The sequence below is a fragment of the Artemia sp. Qi Xiang Cuo genome, chromosome 14 (genome assembly GCF_049724085.1).
Source record: "Artemia sp. Qi Xiang Cuo chromosome 14, ASM4972408v1, whole genome shotgun sequence".
In the NCBI taxonomy this organism is placed as follows: Eukaryota; Metazoa; Arthropoda; class Branchiopoda; order Anostraca; family Artemiidae; genus Artemia; species Artemia sp. Qi Xiang Cuo.
The window spans coordinates 54,167,120-54,183,874 of NC_142807.1; the positions used below are offsets into that span (position 1 = coordinate 54,167,120).

At 36.0% G+C, this 16,755-nt stretch overlaps 1 protein-coding gene across 5 annotated transcripts in view; it reads left to right on the forward strand.

Annotated features, from left to right (window-relative positions):
* LOC148944630 (mesoderm induction early response protein 1-like) overlaps nucleotides 1-16,755 on the forward strand; it is a 97,423-nt gene that overhangs the window by 55,615 nt on the left and 25,053 nt on the right. For all 5 annotated transcript variants that reach the window (XM_089100458.1, XM_089100454.1, XM_089100457.1 and 2 more), the window contains 2 exons: nucleotides 8,957-9,114; nucleotides 15,744-15,858. In XM_089100458.1, the coding sequence (XP_088956584.1) occupies nucleotides 8,957-9,114; nucleotides 15,744-15,858 (273 nt within the window). The remainder of the gene's footprint in view (nucleotides 1-8,956; nucleotides 9,115-15,743; nucleotides 15,859-16,755) is intronic.

Below are 16,755 nucleotides of genomic sequence, written 5' to 3' on the forward strand. Positions count from 1 at the left end.
CTTTTCGAAGTTGCCACGGCAACTCTTTTAATATGAAGTACCCGGGCTAAGGCCAAGAAAAAAAAAAATAATAATACATTGTGCCAACATCGTTCTTTACTTAGGCAGCGGTATTGTGCTGCCTATGATTCTGAAACAGGTTTATGCCAGCTTTGCCTCTCACTCGGACTATCTGTCTTGGCTTTTCTCCAATTAAATAAAAAAAACAAGTTTTTTAAACTGAAAGTAAGGAGCGACATTAGAACTTAAAACGAACAGAAATTATTCCGTATATGAAAGAGGCTGTCCCCTCCTCAACGACTCGCTCTTTACGCTAAAGTTTTTTTTATTGTTTTAAAAAAATAAGTTGTGAGACAGAGTCAAACTTTAGCGTAAAGAGCGAGGCGTTGAGGAGGGGACAGCCCCTTTCATATACGGAATAATTTCTGTTCGTTTTAAGCTTTAATGTCGCTCCTTACTTTCAGTTTAAAAAACTCCTTTTTTTTATTTAATTTCTGATCGTTTTTTAGTTAATGCAGCTTTTATTTTGGCTCACCATCATTGAATAAGTAAACAAAATTTGCATAAAAACTTTACTTTTCTTTTGCTAAATGGCTGTATCTAAATTTGGTTATGACGTAATTTACAAATTAACTTACGTAACGAACTTCTATATTCGTATATTTTTCTTCTGGCAAAAAATACAAAGTTGCAGATTTTTGCAGATATGAGCTTGTAAACCTATGCAATAGGGTTTTCTGATACGCTCAATCTGATGGTGTGAGTTTCATTAAAATTCTTTCACTTGTAGGGAATGTTTCCCCCCTCTTTAAAAATCAGGTAAAATTTCTCAGGCTCGTAGCCTTTGATGAGTAATACTAAACTTAATAAAATTTTTATATTTAGAATCAGCATTATAAGCCCATTCTTTTGATACATTTATTGACATCAAAATTCCGTTTTTAAAAGTTTCGATTACTATTGAGCCGAATCGCTTGTTTTTTTTGTATATGTTATTACGTATATGAGGGGGTTCTCCCCTTAGTCAATACCACGCTCTTTACGTTAAAAGCTAAAAAAAAATTTAATTCACAAACGCCTGAATCACAAAGGCCTTTTAATTAGAATATATAGCTCTTTTGAAAGCACTAAAAAAAACTGTAGCGTAAAGAGCGAGGTATTGACTTGGGGGAGAACCCCCTCATATACATAATAATTTCTGTTCGTTTTAAGTTCTAATGTTGCTTCTTACTTTCAGTTGAAAAACTTGTTTTTTTTTTATTTAATTTCTGATGTTTTTTAAATAATGCTTGGAAGTCCTGCGCCCTCTTCATAGAAATGTCCCTTAACCTAAAGAAACATCCTCCAGGGAAAGATTCTCCCGATTAACCCCCTCCTCCAGCCCCCCCCCCCCCACCAGAAAAAAAATCCTTCCTGAAAATGTCTGTATACTTCCCAATAACCAATACAATATGTAAGCAATGGGCAAAGTTCATAACTTGAGGCCCTTCCCCTGGGAACTGTGGGGGATTAAGTCATCCTAATAGACATATATATTAAATTTTCGACTATGGTGAACTAAATGGCTATCTCGAAATTTGAATTGGGTGACTATGGGAAAAAATGAGCGTGGGATGGGGCCTATTTGCCCTCTATTTTTTTGGTCACTTAAAAAAGGCACTATAACCTCTAATTTGCGCTCCAATGAGCCTTCTCAAGATGTTCTAGGAGCACTGGGTCAATACGATTACCCCTGAGAAAAAAAAAACAAATAAACAAATGAACACGCATCCGTGATCTTTCTTCTGGCAAAAAATGGAAAATTCCATATTTTTTTAGATAGGAACTTGAAACCTCTACAGTAGGGTTCTCTGATACGCTGAATATGATGGTGTGGTTTTCATTAAGTCTTTATAATTCTTATGGGGTCTTTCCTGTTTTTTTCTAAAATCAACGAAATTTTCTCAGTCGCGTAACTTTTGATAGCTAAGATTAAACTTTATGAAATTTATATATTTGAAATAATAATTAAAATTTGATTGTTTTGATGTATCTATTGGTATCAAAATTCCGTTTTTTAGAGTTTTGGTTACCATCTAGCCGGGTCGCTCCTTACTTACAGTTCGTTACCACGAACTGTTTGATTAGCCATGGCTTAATTTTTTCAGCTTGATTTGCAACTAGTTTGAGAGAGAGAGGCAAAGATGGCATAAGCCTTTTTCAGAATTATGTCTCTTCAATTGTTGATCGATAGTCTACCATCCATCCATCCTACTGCAGAACTAAGGTAAATAGGCATGGAATAAGGGCAATTTTAATTGTCTATGAGCCATTTGAAGGCAACTGGAGACCCCAAATAAAAGGTTTTCAAATACTTATGACTGACCATGTTCACAGGACTTTGAAGACGATTGGGCAGCTCAGATTCTTCTCACTATATGAGCTTTGCCTACTGAGTAGGGGCGAACTCAACGATAGATCTCGGAGGGGCACGGATAAATTGACTAAGGAATGGTAGTACTGACTAAAAGGGAAAAATAAAGTTTTTAGACTACAATATACATTGTTTACTAAGACAACAATGTGAATATGTAATTATAAATTAAAATTAAGCCCCTTTATTGTGGGCTAGTTTATCCAAAACATCTTATGCATTGACTGGAATATCCTTGTGTATAGATAAAGCCAATCCATTAAGCCGTTCCCGACCTGAGGCACTCCTGGTATAAGATAATTTCTTAAGCACTACAGAGAAGCTGTTGAAATTTATAAATACCAGCATATAGGTATAGCTTTGAACAGGGATTCAGGTGGTTTAAGAATAGATGAGTCCTATTTCGGTTTTCTCAAAAGAGAAGCCGATACTTTAATAGTCCCAGATATAAACCTTGTAACACTTTCCCAATCACTTAATCAGACACGTCAACAACCCCTTAAGGTTCAAAGAGTGTAGCGAGAAATGAAATTATTAAAATCAGGAGTCAGATGACATAGCTCTCAGACTCATTCAATGTTGTTTCGTTTTTGTTTGAGTGAATGAATGTTTGTCTTTTATATCTCAATTGCTCGCTTAGTATCCTTAGATAGCGGTTCAAACTTAAATTTCTTTACAAATTACGGATATTGCCGAATGACTCACTTTTATTGCTGTTAAGTATTCGGTTTCAATTATTACAAATGTTTGGCTTTTATTGATTTTTATTCATCTTTTAATTTGTTTTTTTCTTTTTCACATTCACATTGACTTTCCGCGTTTTATTTGTTGGTTTGTTCTTCGGCACTCGCATTGATTATATTTTTTCATATCGCGCTGAGGAAGAGAGGCGTTTTTCCCCTCGAGATATTCGCTTTGTTGTATTTTTTCAGTATTTTCATTTGGCCTTCAAAAACCCCATTTTTGCTCTTTTTTCTTTCTTTATGTCCTGGTATTAGATTTCACTCTTCTCAGGGTAGAAAAAGAACGCTCGCACGTAGCCGTAGTGACGGATTCGTTGCACCAATCTTCAAAAATCGATGTAGAGTGGGAAAAATGTTCTTTTTCCATTCTTTCAGGCACATTATGAAATATTTTGGTGTCACGTTTCCCGGCTGTATCCACATTCTCCTCCACAGAGCTAATTCAGATTGCAAGCTTCCCCTATAGCTGTCTGCGTCAACATACCAAAAATTAGTCAGAGAGTCTGATATATTCTTGTTTTTCTTCGTCGATCGAAATACAGTGTTGAGGAAATAGGTATTGCTGTGACTCCAGCAACTTTCTGACACTAAGGAATCGCTGATACAGCTGCTGCTGAAAGTAGTCGATAAATGGGATAAACATAGAACGTCGGTATTACATTTCAGGATCCTTTTACGCTGTTGCGTAAATATCCCTATACGTTTGTTTTGGAGGTCATCTGGGCATCCTAATGCCGATTTTATAATCTTGACATAGTTCAGTCCCTTCAGTAAAAAGTGGATGAAACGTGGCTTTTTCTCCTCTCTATCATGTCTCTAACTTCGTTCTTAAGATCGTAAGCGTGTTTGAGAAAGTATGCGATATCTATAGTATCTGATTGCAGAGATGTCGATAAATTCTGTGACAGACTAAAAACTTTTATGACAGTAATCATAGCTGCTGCAAAACTGCGTCTCTCAATAGCAGATAGCAAGGAATAAGCTTTGCTTGAAGATTCAGAAGCTGAATCAGGATGTTCTTGAATGTCCCTCATAGCCTGAAAGATAATAATGGACATCTCTTTTAACAAAATGATTGCTTCTAAGTGCTCCATCCATCTAGTCTCGCAAAATTTGTCCAATCTTATTCTTTTTGTCCCTGTGATAGGATTACTTTCTTGAACAATTTATTTTAAAATTGCAAAGCGTTTAGGTGAAATTCTAAAGAAATTAATAACTTCTTTCAAAGTTCTTAGATAGTTTTTCATAATAGGTATGTTGTAGGAATGACACAGGGCTAGATTTGAGAAGTGATTTGCATATTGAGCATAGACTGCATAGGGAAAACGTTCACTGGGTATAGCAGGAAAAACTTAAAACTGGTCACTCATAGATGAAGCTCCATCATAACCTTGCCCCCCCCCCCTAAGGATTTTAAGTTGCTTCCCATTTTTAACCAAGGTTTGTATCAACCAACTGTTTCTGTTTGAAAAAAGTCTATAATTGTGATTTCCGTTTTGGAATGATGGACGACTACTTAAAAAGCAGGGACGTAGACTTCTGTATAAACACTGAAAAAGAACACATTGAATTAAACGAAGTTCAACAATCTTAGGAGCCCGAGGTCATAACAGCATCTGGCTTACTGGCGACAGCCGGGCATTGTTCCCAACTGCATTTTCATAAAACAAAGTTCTCGTGTAGAGATTGTCACAAATTACCTACTTGTTGTGCATACATTACTTTATATCAATTGGATTAAAACCTATAATGAATTTGGTTTTCTTTTTAAGACAGTTTCGTTTTAAATTATTTTATAAAATAAGTAAATAATTCATTTTTTTAAACTCGTCACAATGAGATTGAGGGCGTTTATTATCCTTTTGTATTAGTCAAGATCTATAAAAATGTCGACCCTAAAGGACAAATTTCCCCAATTTCAGGGGGATGTATCCCTGTTATCCCCCTTTGGGTTCGCCCATACCTACTGGAATTGCAATGGGGATGACCGAGGTTTTTGGGTTGACTCATGACGGACAATGTCCCCTGGACTTGTATGCAAAACGGGGGACTGAATTTGATAAACTCAGAGGTGAACGAGTGACCTTGGTATCCTAATAGGCTCGCCCGCTTAGACTGTGAGGCGGACTACCGTGGTTAAGGATTGACACAGGACCGACAAGTCCCCTGGACTCGCAGGCAAACGGGGAGATCTATAGTTCTCCAAGTGTTCAGGTAAACGGCTGGAGTAACTATGGCTCTCTTTTTGGACAAATACTACTGTCTTAGCTTTTGGAGATGCACGTCCGCTAAGAGTCTCAGGCAGGTTGACAGAGTTTTAGAATTGACAAATGACCGTTAAGTCGCCTGGAATCGCAGGCAAACAAGCGTCCAAAGACTATTAGGGTCCATTCGCCCAGAGTGTCAGGCGAGTGAGCCAATGTATAAGCTCAGACAGTTGCGCTAACAAAAGATTAATTAAATATTGGTTGACCATAACAAATGCAACATATTTTGGTTGTGAGGTTTAAAAAATTTATATTTCTGCATTAAAAGAAATATCTAGTTCGCCTGTCTAGTTTTTGCTAGAACAAAGGCTAGCATTAGAAAATGGATACTGTAGTGTTTGAATTAATTGGTGTTAAGGTGTTTGAATTAAGTGTTTGAACATCCGCCCAGAGTGTCAGGCGAGTGAGCCAATGTATAAGTTCAGACAGTTGCGCTAACAAAAGATTTATTAAATATTGGTTGACTGACCATAACAAATGCAACATATTTTGGTTGCGAGGTTTAAAAAATTTATATCTCTGCATTAAAAGAAGTATCTGGTTCGCCTGTCTAGTTTTGCTAGAACAAAGGCTACCATTAGAAAATGGATACTGCAGTGTTTGAATTAATTGGGACAAAATGGAATTTTTTTCCAGAACCTTATTTTGTTTACCATTATTTATCTTTAAAAAGACTGTTAAGTCTATATTAGCATGAGGTATGTGTATGTAAGGTAAGATATGTGAATTGTCAGGCAAATCAAAAACTTTGGTTTTATTTCCATGCGTAAAAGTCTGGACAAATCTCGAATCATGGCTGCGCTATAATGAAGGGATGACACGGAAAGCCTCAAACTGTAGTACCATTATACAGTAACGTTTTTAGGCCTCATAAACTAGGAGCGGGGGCAAGGTATACAAAAATTACAATTGCGACTATGTTTTAGTTAATTAAGCACCTTAATGGGAGTGTAAAAATATAAAATAAAAGGAATTTAATATCGGATGTTAGAAAAACTAGAGATGGGGCAGACCCCATCCCCCTGCCCAGGTATAGAGCCACCACTGCTGATATACTACAAACCAGTCAAACGAGGGAATTATAGTCTCTGAGCAGACAACCTCTTGGCCGGGTTTAGGCTACTGGGGATATCACAGGTAATGACTTACCAACTCGAACAAGAAAAAGATTAATTCGAACTCTGTAGTACGTGATTCATAAAAAAGGTAAGCTCAAGTGTATTACTTGGAATTACAGATAAACAAGTTGAAAATCTTTGAGCATAATCTAGCAATCTTCTGTAGGCGCATTCTTCTGTGGGTACTATCATCAGAATCTTCAAGCTTCGCTGGTTAATTTTTTTTTGGGGGGGGGGGTGCAAATTTTTGATGGAATGAAGCTTTCCTGGGGGGTGGGAAGGCAAAATAAAAACGATGACTGCCATGATCAACTAAACCAAAGGTAAGCTATGTGATGACGAAAAAAAAGTGATTACGCTCTTTACAATAACATTTACAAATAGTGACATTTACAATGACATTTACAAATAGTTTCATTCCGACTGATGACAGGATAAACCACTGACACTGCAATGACACAAGATAATAAAGACACCATGTTTGATAGGAAAAAAATAGTGACATTTAAGTTAATGACATCTAATAGTTAATAGTCTAAGTAATAGACCAAAAATTGGTCAAAGAAAAATGATGACAAAGTGGTCCTTTGGTAACCTTATATGAGCTCCTAGTGTTAAGTCTAGGGGAGCCTCTTCATTTCCTCTTACGGATGTACAGATGTGTCTTGATCTACCTGGGCTGCTCACACTAATACAAACAGATCAAGTCTAAGGTTTGGAGAGGGGAAGGGTCGGTAGCTAAAATTCTAATGAACTTTTTGTTTGCTCTGTAATGCAAGCAGAATCCTTGCAAAAATAAACTGCCCCGAGTCGGGAGGGGGTACTAATTTTCAATGAAATCTTCATATTGTCCTTAGTTTATTTAAAAAGATGGTCTGAGAGTCTTCTTCGCCGTGTATTTGATGAAAGCAAATGAAAAAGTTTACACTATAAAGAATGTAATCACGTGGCAATTCGGATAGTGAAAGATTTCTTATTTCTGGAAATTTCGGGTGAGATTTCTAAGAACTTCTTTTTTTGTGGAAAAGAATTTAGTCGTCATTCTTTAGTTATCCAGGGGCATTTTGTTGAGAAACTGCTTTTTTATTTTCATTTTTTTCATCTGTGTTTCTTTATTTTGCTGTAAAACATAATTTAAACTGGTCATATTGTAATGGTAAGTCATTCTTACTAAATAACTCTATAATCACTCTATGTTCACGAGATTGGGCATGAGACAAAAGAAAGTAATCAGGCAGCCAATTTATTTATTCATTGTTGTTTACTTCTGGAAAACAAAAATCTTCAGTTATATTTTATAAATATATTGTTATATTGTATAACCTCGGTATGGAGCATGAAAAGGCAACCAAACAACCTCATTATTGTTTTTTTACTTTGGACAGTAAAAACAGAAAATGTGTGCAGTCTTTCCTCTGCTGCGCTGTATGTCTACGATATGGAGCTTGGGAAGGTAATTAGACAGCCTATTTGTTTATTCATCTTTATTTTTTTTATTTTCATATAGCAAAAAAAAATAAAAAAAAAACATGTCTAGTCTTTCTTCCACTGTAATTTATAGCAGTGAACAATATCATTGTTGGAAAATAGTTAAGTTATTGGGCAGGGCTCTGAGACTGTGCATGCTGAAACCGACCAAATCTTTTGAGGGGGTTCGTCTCGCGTGGAAGTTTCCATGAATTAACCTTTTATATTTATTTCTTCATGTATTTGTTTAGTTTAGGATGTATATTTAATTCAGCCGACCAAACTACGACATTTGTGTTCATGTTTTGCGTTCATCAGATCCTCACCAGGTCTGTTATCAGTGATGGAAAAGTAGCCTACAGTCTTCCGATGATGAACCGTTATTTTTTTCCATGATTTCCATTTTGTGTTAAGAAGAAAAAAGAAGAAAAAAGTGTCGTCAGGGTTCATTTTTCACACCTTTTAAATACTTGTATCTTTATGACTGGGCCAAAGTATAGTCACACCTGCGACTATAGTTCCTATTAGTTATCCCGTTCTTGATTTATCGAGTTGAATAGTGCTCAACTTACATGCGTCGCCGTAGACACCGGTATATAGGAATTATATACTTTTTTGAATGTTCATAAAGAAGAACAAGAAGAAGGATAAAAAGATACGAGTCGAACGGGTATAAGCGTTGATTTTGTCTCTCCAGTGTTCAAATCAGGGGAGGGGGCACAATATAAAAAAAAATGCTAAAATATTGAGAAATAACAGCAGAAAGTGTAAATTCTCATATTTACACGAATATAAGAGAAGTTGTACGAGCCTAAATCATCTCCTTCCTTTACACTCGAGTCTAGAGATAAATATAGTTACATTCAACCAACATGACTCGTTATGAATCAGAATCTAAGGTATTTAACTTATTTAGAAACAATTCCCGACTTATTACTTTTTTTTTAGTTTATTTAACGTTGAAAGTCATGGAAGATGAAGATAGAGATGTACAGTTGGAGTTCAGAAGCCTTATCGATGAAATCGCAACCCACACAAATCAAGTGAGAGAAAAGGTGAAAGTGTTAAGCCAACAAATTGCAGATGACCCCCCAAATGTGAATAAGGTAACTGAATCCCTGATATGCTGAGTGAATGCTGATGCTGAGTGATTCGTTCTCAGCATCAGAAGATTCTGATGCTGATGCTGAGTGAATTATGCTTTTTCCTTCTCTTTGTGAATAAAAATTAGAAGCTTTGGCTGACCAATGACTTTTTTATCCCGTGTTTTGGGATGCAAAGCGTTATCCATCATTGGCGGTCTAGGCCTAAGCAGGCGGTGCAGCTGCCCCCCCTCCCACCCAGTTTTTCTGATATATTCAAATAATTTTTATTAACGGACGTATTTACACTCATGACTGAAATTTGATTTTAATTTTGACAAATTTGATTTTGACTTAAAAGTTAACATATATCGTTGATACCTGCCTCCCTGGTTTACGTCCTCACCTTAATTGTACTTAGTCCTATGTCAGGGGTATATTTAGGAATTTGTGTTGGGTGGATGGGGAGGAGTATATGCTTAATTAAAGCACCAGGTGTAGGTAAATAGCTTGGAATAACTGTGTTGTGAGTAAAAATAGTTGTGAAGAGTTGAAAAGTTCTGTGCAGAAAACCAACTATATAAATATTTCCAACAAGATCAAGGCCCTGTGTTTTCAGGTCTTCTCTTTTTGATACTGCAATGCTTTCTGCGTCAGAATACCAATGCTTTTAATGTATTTATCCAATAAGCAAGTAAATGGTATTTGTTTTTTGGTGAATTTCAGGTAATGAGTTGGCGTGTCCATTTAAAGAATAAAGGCCCTAGATTTGTTTTGTCCTGACTTCTAATTATGTTGCTCTGAAATGCTTAATAGGCTTTTTTTTGCATTTTTTCTATTCTAATAAGGTGTAGAGGTAACATCCTTCTCGTGGTATCCCTTAGAATCGTTAAAACAAATGGTAGCTGGCCTACTACCTATTTCAGTCACTGGCGGTCCTGGCCAGTGTTCTACCACAAGGCAGGGTATCTTTCGGAACACTCTGTCGAGATTGAATGTATTTAAGCTAGTAATGGCTTTCAAAATCATCGACGGGGGTCAATCCCCCGTGATGTCTGACTCACCGACTATGGTGCAAGAAAAGATCCCAAGTAGAGCAATCTCAGGTGGAGGAAAGAAGTTCTATTAGTAAGACTAGTTCTGAGGATTAATTGCTGCTTGATGTTGATGGCTGGCAAGTGTTGGGTAACTCTCCTCCAGCGTTACCTGCTCAAGTCGGTCTGAAGATGGCGGTTGGGGCTCTCAGGATCGAGGAAAACAATGGTGGACACCTTAATATCGCCAAGTTAGGCTCTTTTGTAAAGAGAAAAAAAGGATAGGCAAATCCTATATCAAATTACAATACACATGGGAGGATCCCGTCATGGCTACTAATTCAATAACGAAATCCATTTCCTCTTATTGGACTCAGTTTGTGTTCCCGTATTTATGCCCTCTATCTATTAAAAATACTCTAAAATTCTTCATATTTGCAATTTTAATTTCTGAATTAAAATCCTTGTATTTATTTTTTATATGTACGTAGTTATTCGTGAACAATGGGAACGTATAAGTAAAGAGAAACAGTTACAGTAGTGTGTGATTTATTGACGTCCAAAGTGTTGTCCAGCACTGCATGCTTAATAAGATTGTGCTTCGGCATTGAAAGAGGTATTAGTAAATAATTTAAAGATCTAGATTTATAGTTAATAATCTCTTTTTTGAAAGTTTGAATGTTGAATTTAGTATTTTTGGCAATTACTATGTTATTTTATGCTGGTATCATTAACATTCTAGGATACTTTACCTTGAAAATTTACAAAAAAAGTGAAGCATTGTATTTTCGTCTTGCATTCATAGATTAAATGGGCATGCTGTAGAACTTGTGTCTTATTTAAAGGAACTTCAGGGAAAAATAATCGCTTTCAGAGCAAGCTTCTTTTGGTATTAATCAAAAAAACTTTTTGCACAACATAAGTTTTTCAAAAAAAAAGTAAAGAACTCTATTAAACCAAAAATGAACAAAAAAAAGAATCAAATAATTTACCAAGCATACAATTACCACAAATCAGTATCAATAATTATTGAAACCCAAGACAAGCCGAAATTAATGTGAGTAGGGTTCTAAACCCAATGAATTCTAAATTGCAGATTAGAAAGCATAGGGTTTAGAACCCTACTTAAATTAATATTTGCTCGTTGTGAGTTTGACTTATTTTAATTTCTGTTTGTTTTGGGTTTCATTTATTTATTTATACAGATTGGTGGTAGTTGTATCCTTAGTAGATTATTTGTTTCTATATTTTTCATTTTTGGTTTAATGGAGTTCTTTACTTTTTTTTTAAAAAACCTAGTTTGTGGAAAAAGTTTGTTTAATTAATTTCTGTTCGTTTTGTATTGACATAGTCTCTTTCAGGGAGAAAGACTGAGCCCCATCTGAAGTTAAACAACCATCCCTTCCATAAAAAATTGAAAGGGCAATGGCCCTTTCAATTTCCAATCGAATGAACCCTTTTTGAAATTTTTACGACAACGCTTTCTATAAATATATTATATGCCCCCAGGGAATAACTTACAGCCTTAGTCCTGAGGGCTTTGGGTTGGGGTGTCATCCTCAAAGACCTCATTTCCAGAACTCAACTACGTTCAACAAAATGGCATTCTCAAAATTTTGATTGGATGTGTTTGGTGAAATGGTGGGCGTGAGAGGGGAGTTACCCTTCAATCACTTTTGACTATTAAAAAGGGCACTAGCCCTTCCTATTTCCAATCGAATGAGCTCTTTTTGAAGTTTCTAACAACATGGCTTTCTTTAAAAACCTTATATGCCCCCAGGGTATAGCTTACAACCCTTGCCCTGAGGGCCGTTGTGGGTTGTCATCCTCAAAGACAAAAAATGGCTACCTCAAAATTTCGATTGTACGTGTTAGGGGAAATGGTGAGCGTGAGAGGGGGTTAGTTGCCCTCCAATTATTTTCAACTATTAAAAAAGGCACTAGCCATTTTAGTTTCCAATCGAATGAGCACTTTTTGAAGTTTTTACGACAACGCTTCCTATAAAAAACCTTATATGCCCCCAGGGCATAGCTTACAATAAATCAATAAATCAGTTAAATCAGTCAATAAATCAGTTTTATGTTATACTCTGGAAGGTTCATTCATCTATCTTGACTCGGTGACTTTATCAAAGCAAGTTATGAAAAGAAATTATCAAATCAAGTTTGTCTGAAAAGCCATTGTTAAACATACCAAAATCAACTACCTTCAAGCTTCATTGTTGTTGCCTCTGAGCGCATGGAATTGATTAGAAATTGTTTTTGCACTCTGGTATATAATAGTGGTGAAGGGCATACGGTATAACAGCAGCACTATCTATATTATTCTCAATTGAAATATTATTAGTTTCTAATAATAAAAAAAGTGATAAAAAGTATATCCAAGGTCTGAGAGAAGATAGTACATTTTTGAGGCTGTACATTTTCATTCACCCTTGGACCAGAATATAAATTGTACCAGATGGTATATTTTCCAGATTGCAGCGGCTAGGATAGGAAGTGCGGTTAGTAGTTGATTCGGTGAAATCACGAGTTAAGAAGGGCTGTGTGTAAAGAAGGGCTCGAGTTAAGAAGGGCTGCTTGTATGGACTTTGTCGAAAGGAACACAGCAGAGGCTATAGGAGAGCATGGTATCAAATGGGGAGATAAACACTCCTAGACTTTGATTATTCAGATTATTTGAGCGTCCCAGATAAAATGTTAATGAACTAAATTTCTTGAGGTTTTGAGAGTTCAGGATACAGAAATAAATTTTAAATTAATATTAAGGGCTGCCGAGACTTGGAATATGTGAGGGTGTATGAGGTGATATTAAGTCACGATAAAATATTTCAAGTGAATAGCTTCGCTTCCCTGAGTTGTATTATTGATAAAGATGGTGGATGTCGTGAAGATGTAAAAGTAGAATAGCCAATTGGCAATTTTTTTATTATTATTTTTTTTTTTTTTTGTAATTAAAAAAAAGCTCGGAAGAATAGGAAGACAAGTCTGCGAACTGAGATTACAAGATTAGAAGCCACGCCCATAACAGTAGTCCAGCCTGGCTATGGAACCTACCAGCCACGCATTTTGAACTTTATATGTGTGTATCCAGAACTTTCGTATTTGTTTTTTACTGTCTAAAAAAGGACTTATCCCTATTGAAACTCTCATTTGTTTCTTGCTAGCCGCAGGTGGGATCTTAGAAAATTACCTCTGTTTAAGTCGGTGTTTTAATACTTATGACTATTATAATTTTTGAAAGCTCCTCTGAGAGGAAGGGAGCGGTCTTATGGAAAAAAACATAATGTTTGCCATCTACTTGTTGTGGATCCAAGTTTTTGCCAACAATTGCAGCAGCAGCAACAAATATTTTTCGATAATAGTGTGCTTATTTGACATTCTATTTAGTAGTAAAATGTTCTGTCTTAAAGTGTGTGTGTCAAGAGCAAATGCCAGAGAAAGAATGAAACTTTTAATTCTTGGTGAAAGTCAGCTACATTCTTAGTAAAGAAAAGGCCAAATTGAGATTCGAAAGATTACCATCTAAAATTTTAGAAGGATTCAGAATTTCCTATTTATGAGTTAAAGCTATTGGTCAATTATTTTGAATTAAAAATTTGTAACTTATTTCATTGCTTGGTGTTCATGTTACAAGGCATAACTTTCTCAGAGTCCAAAATTAGCGTCTAGTAGTCAATTTATTAGCCGACATGGGCAAATAGCTAATGTAAAACTTCATTTATACAACCAGCAGCATCAGTTCGCAAGAACTAAGAGGGGGGAGGGGGGGGGCAAAATGTATTTTTCAAAATATGTGGGGAAATTTTGTTGTTGTTTCTACTTTTTCAATGAAAGTACAGAAAAAGCCTTTTTTCCATGAAAATACCGAAAAAGGGTTGATGCTTTTGCATGCATACCTTAGTCTATAAACCTATTAAAGTACAAACTAAAGCCTTATGTAAAACTTATACCTCTATTACTACTACTACTACTACTAACAACTCGCCACAGCACCAAGTCGCCTGAGGCTAACACAACTACGCACGCTCATCCTCCATCACAATCTATTCAAATCCTCCCTCTTTACAACCTCCCAGCAAGTTCCCATTTCCCGTAAATCTTTCCATACGATATCCTCCTACCCCAACCGAGGATGACCTGCTTTCCGTTTAGCCCTACCCGGTTGTCCGAGAAGGACAATCATTGGCAATATGTCATCTGCAGAACGTGTCCTAGTCATCTCAACCTTTCTCTCATTATAGCCCTAGAAAACGAGATTAAATCACGCTACCAAACTGTAGCTTCCAATATTCTAATCTTGGTTCGCAGACTTATCATCCTACTCTTCCAAACTTTCCTCAACATGTTCTACTAACAGCTCACTGAAGCACCCAGCTGCCTGAGGCTATGACAGCTACGCACGCTCCTCTTCCATGCCAATCTATTTAAAGCCTTCTTCTTTACATCCTCCTACGAAGTTCCAATTTCCCCTAAATCCTTCCTTACGACTTCCTCCCATTGTCTATGTTATAGACTTGGTCAGATCAGCTTTTGAACGGCAAAAATATGGTAAGATTGGTGGCTTCAGCAATAACAATGGCTTTCCTCTTGTCTTTGAAATTGCATTTCTATACTCTACTACTTTCCTTGTACTATAATTTTACTATACTTTTCCTTTTATTATACGTTTTATATATTACTACTTTAGTGCCAAGTGAATGAAACTTCTATTAAAAGAGTTTTAAAATGTACTCTTGGGGATTCATTATTCTGGGAGACTTCGGTGAAACGCAGCTGATCGCAAAATTAAGAGTGGTGTTTTGACGTCATTGCATATAACCTTAAGCACGGCAAGTTATGAGGCTGGAAGAGGAGGGCTAGACTTTAGCCCTTTCGGAAAAAAAATACAAAAGGCACAGTTTTTTAAAATTCGGGAAGAATTTTCCGAGATTTTTTTTAGGTTTTTGCCTCTTGTAGTTGTTGTTTTCTTGCCCCCTTCTTTAGAACATTTCTATGGGCACCTATGGTCTCAAATGTCTAGTGTTAGAAAATATAGAAATCCAAGAACTGGAGATAAATTACAAACTCGTTTTTGTTTTTGTTTTTTTTTTCCTAACGTTTCCTTGATAGATTTAACCTGTCTTCAGTTATGGGGATTTTAGTCAAAATTAAATGTACAAATCTGGAGACTATGGATCCTGGCCCTTGAATTAGAAGCCGTTTTATGACATCTACACTATTGTCAGCCATTATTGTGGCAAAGAATATAATAAGCTTAAAATATAAGCCTTTTTTCTGTGACATTCGGTAAGAAATTGAAAATCATCAGAAAGGCTCCTTCACAAACTAGTTTTGGTCTTTAAAGTTTTGGCCTAAAAATATATAGAAATAATACATAGAAAAGAAAATGTCAGTGTTTTTAGCCCTATAATTTGTATTTTCTATTTATAGAATTTATTGTTTTAGGGTTTAAGGATTCTTGAAGTCAAATTTCGGCCTTTTCTTGAGTGTCTGATCGGATTATCTTGCGGCATGATTATAAAGGAAAACGGAAAAGGCCTCAAAAATATTTTAAAGAAAATCTGAGCCTTTTTAGGCTTTGAATTTGTTTCTTATTTGTATCATTCTTTTTTTTAGGGACTCAGTATTCTTGAAGTAAAATATCATGCCTTTCTTGAGTATCTAATTGGCATAACTTATGGCATGATTATAAAGGCAAATGGAATGAGCCTCCAAAAAAATTCATTAATTGGTAAGTTTTCTTTTATATCTTTTTATTACCAGTGCAAATAAGATTGTATGTACGACCAGATACTGATTTATTAAAACAGAAATCAACATTTCTTCCTTAAACGTATAGGTTTGTGGAGGATGGTGTGTATTTGTCCCACCCCTGCTTCTGCAGCACCGAAAATGGTATTGCAGGCAACACTTTTCCAGACAAGCAAACACTTTTCTGGAAAAATAACTTGTCTGATCCTCCTCTTAGATTGATTTGATTTATATCAATTCTTTAAAAATTATAACCTAAACATGCCCTTTTCCGCATTTTCAACCCTTGAAGGGACATTCGTCTTGAAAATTTTTATGACTAGGCTACTTTCATCCTTTCATTCATTCTGGGTATACCCTAATTCACGGGGGTAATTTCAGCATTTCAATTGGAGGGGGGTAAGAGGGGCGTCCACATCCGGGTGTCTCGGAGGTGTGGGATGCCTTTCAGGGAGAAGGGGTTTTCTTGTTGCCCTCCTCCGGAGAATTTGTTAAAAATATAAGCCTAAGGTGTTTTTTTTGTTTCCTTTTCGTACTCCTGAAAAAAAAAATCAATCCTGTTTCTTTCTTCTTTTTTTATCTATGACTCTTTGCTTATTTGTAATCTAATTTGTCCCTATTTCTCTATTCCTTCACTTTACTACCTATCTATCTTACCTCTTACTCGACGTTCTATAGCTTTCCATTTTTAAAATTCCTCACATACATAATTTTTTCTCTCCTAGTACATTTTATCTACCTTTCTCCTAAAAACCTTTTTTTTTTCATTCATACGATTCTCCGTCCATTAATTTACCATTCAACAATTTCAAAATTCTCATTCTAGCTACCCACGGCGGCAAGGGGCTGCTCCCATTCATTAGGCCGACAGCGTATA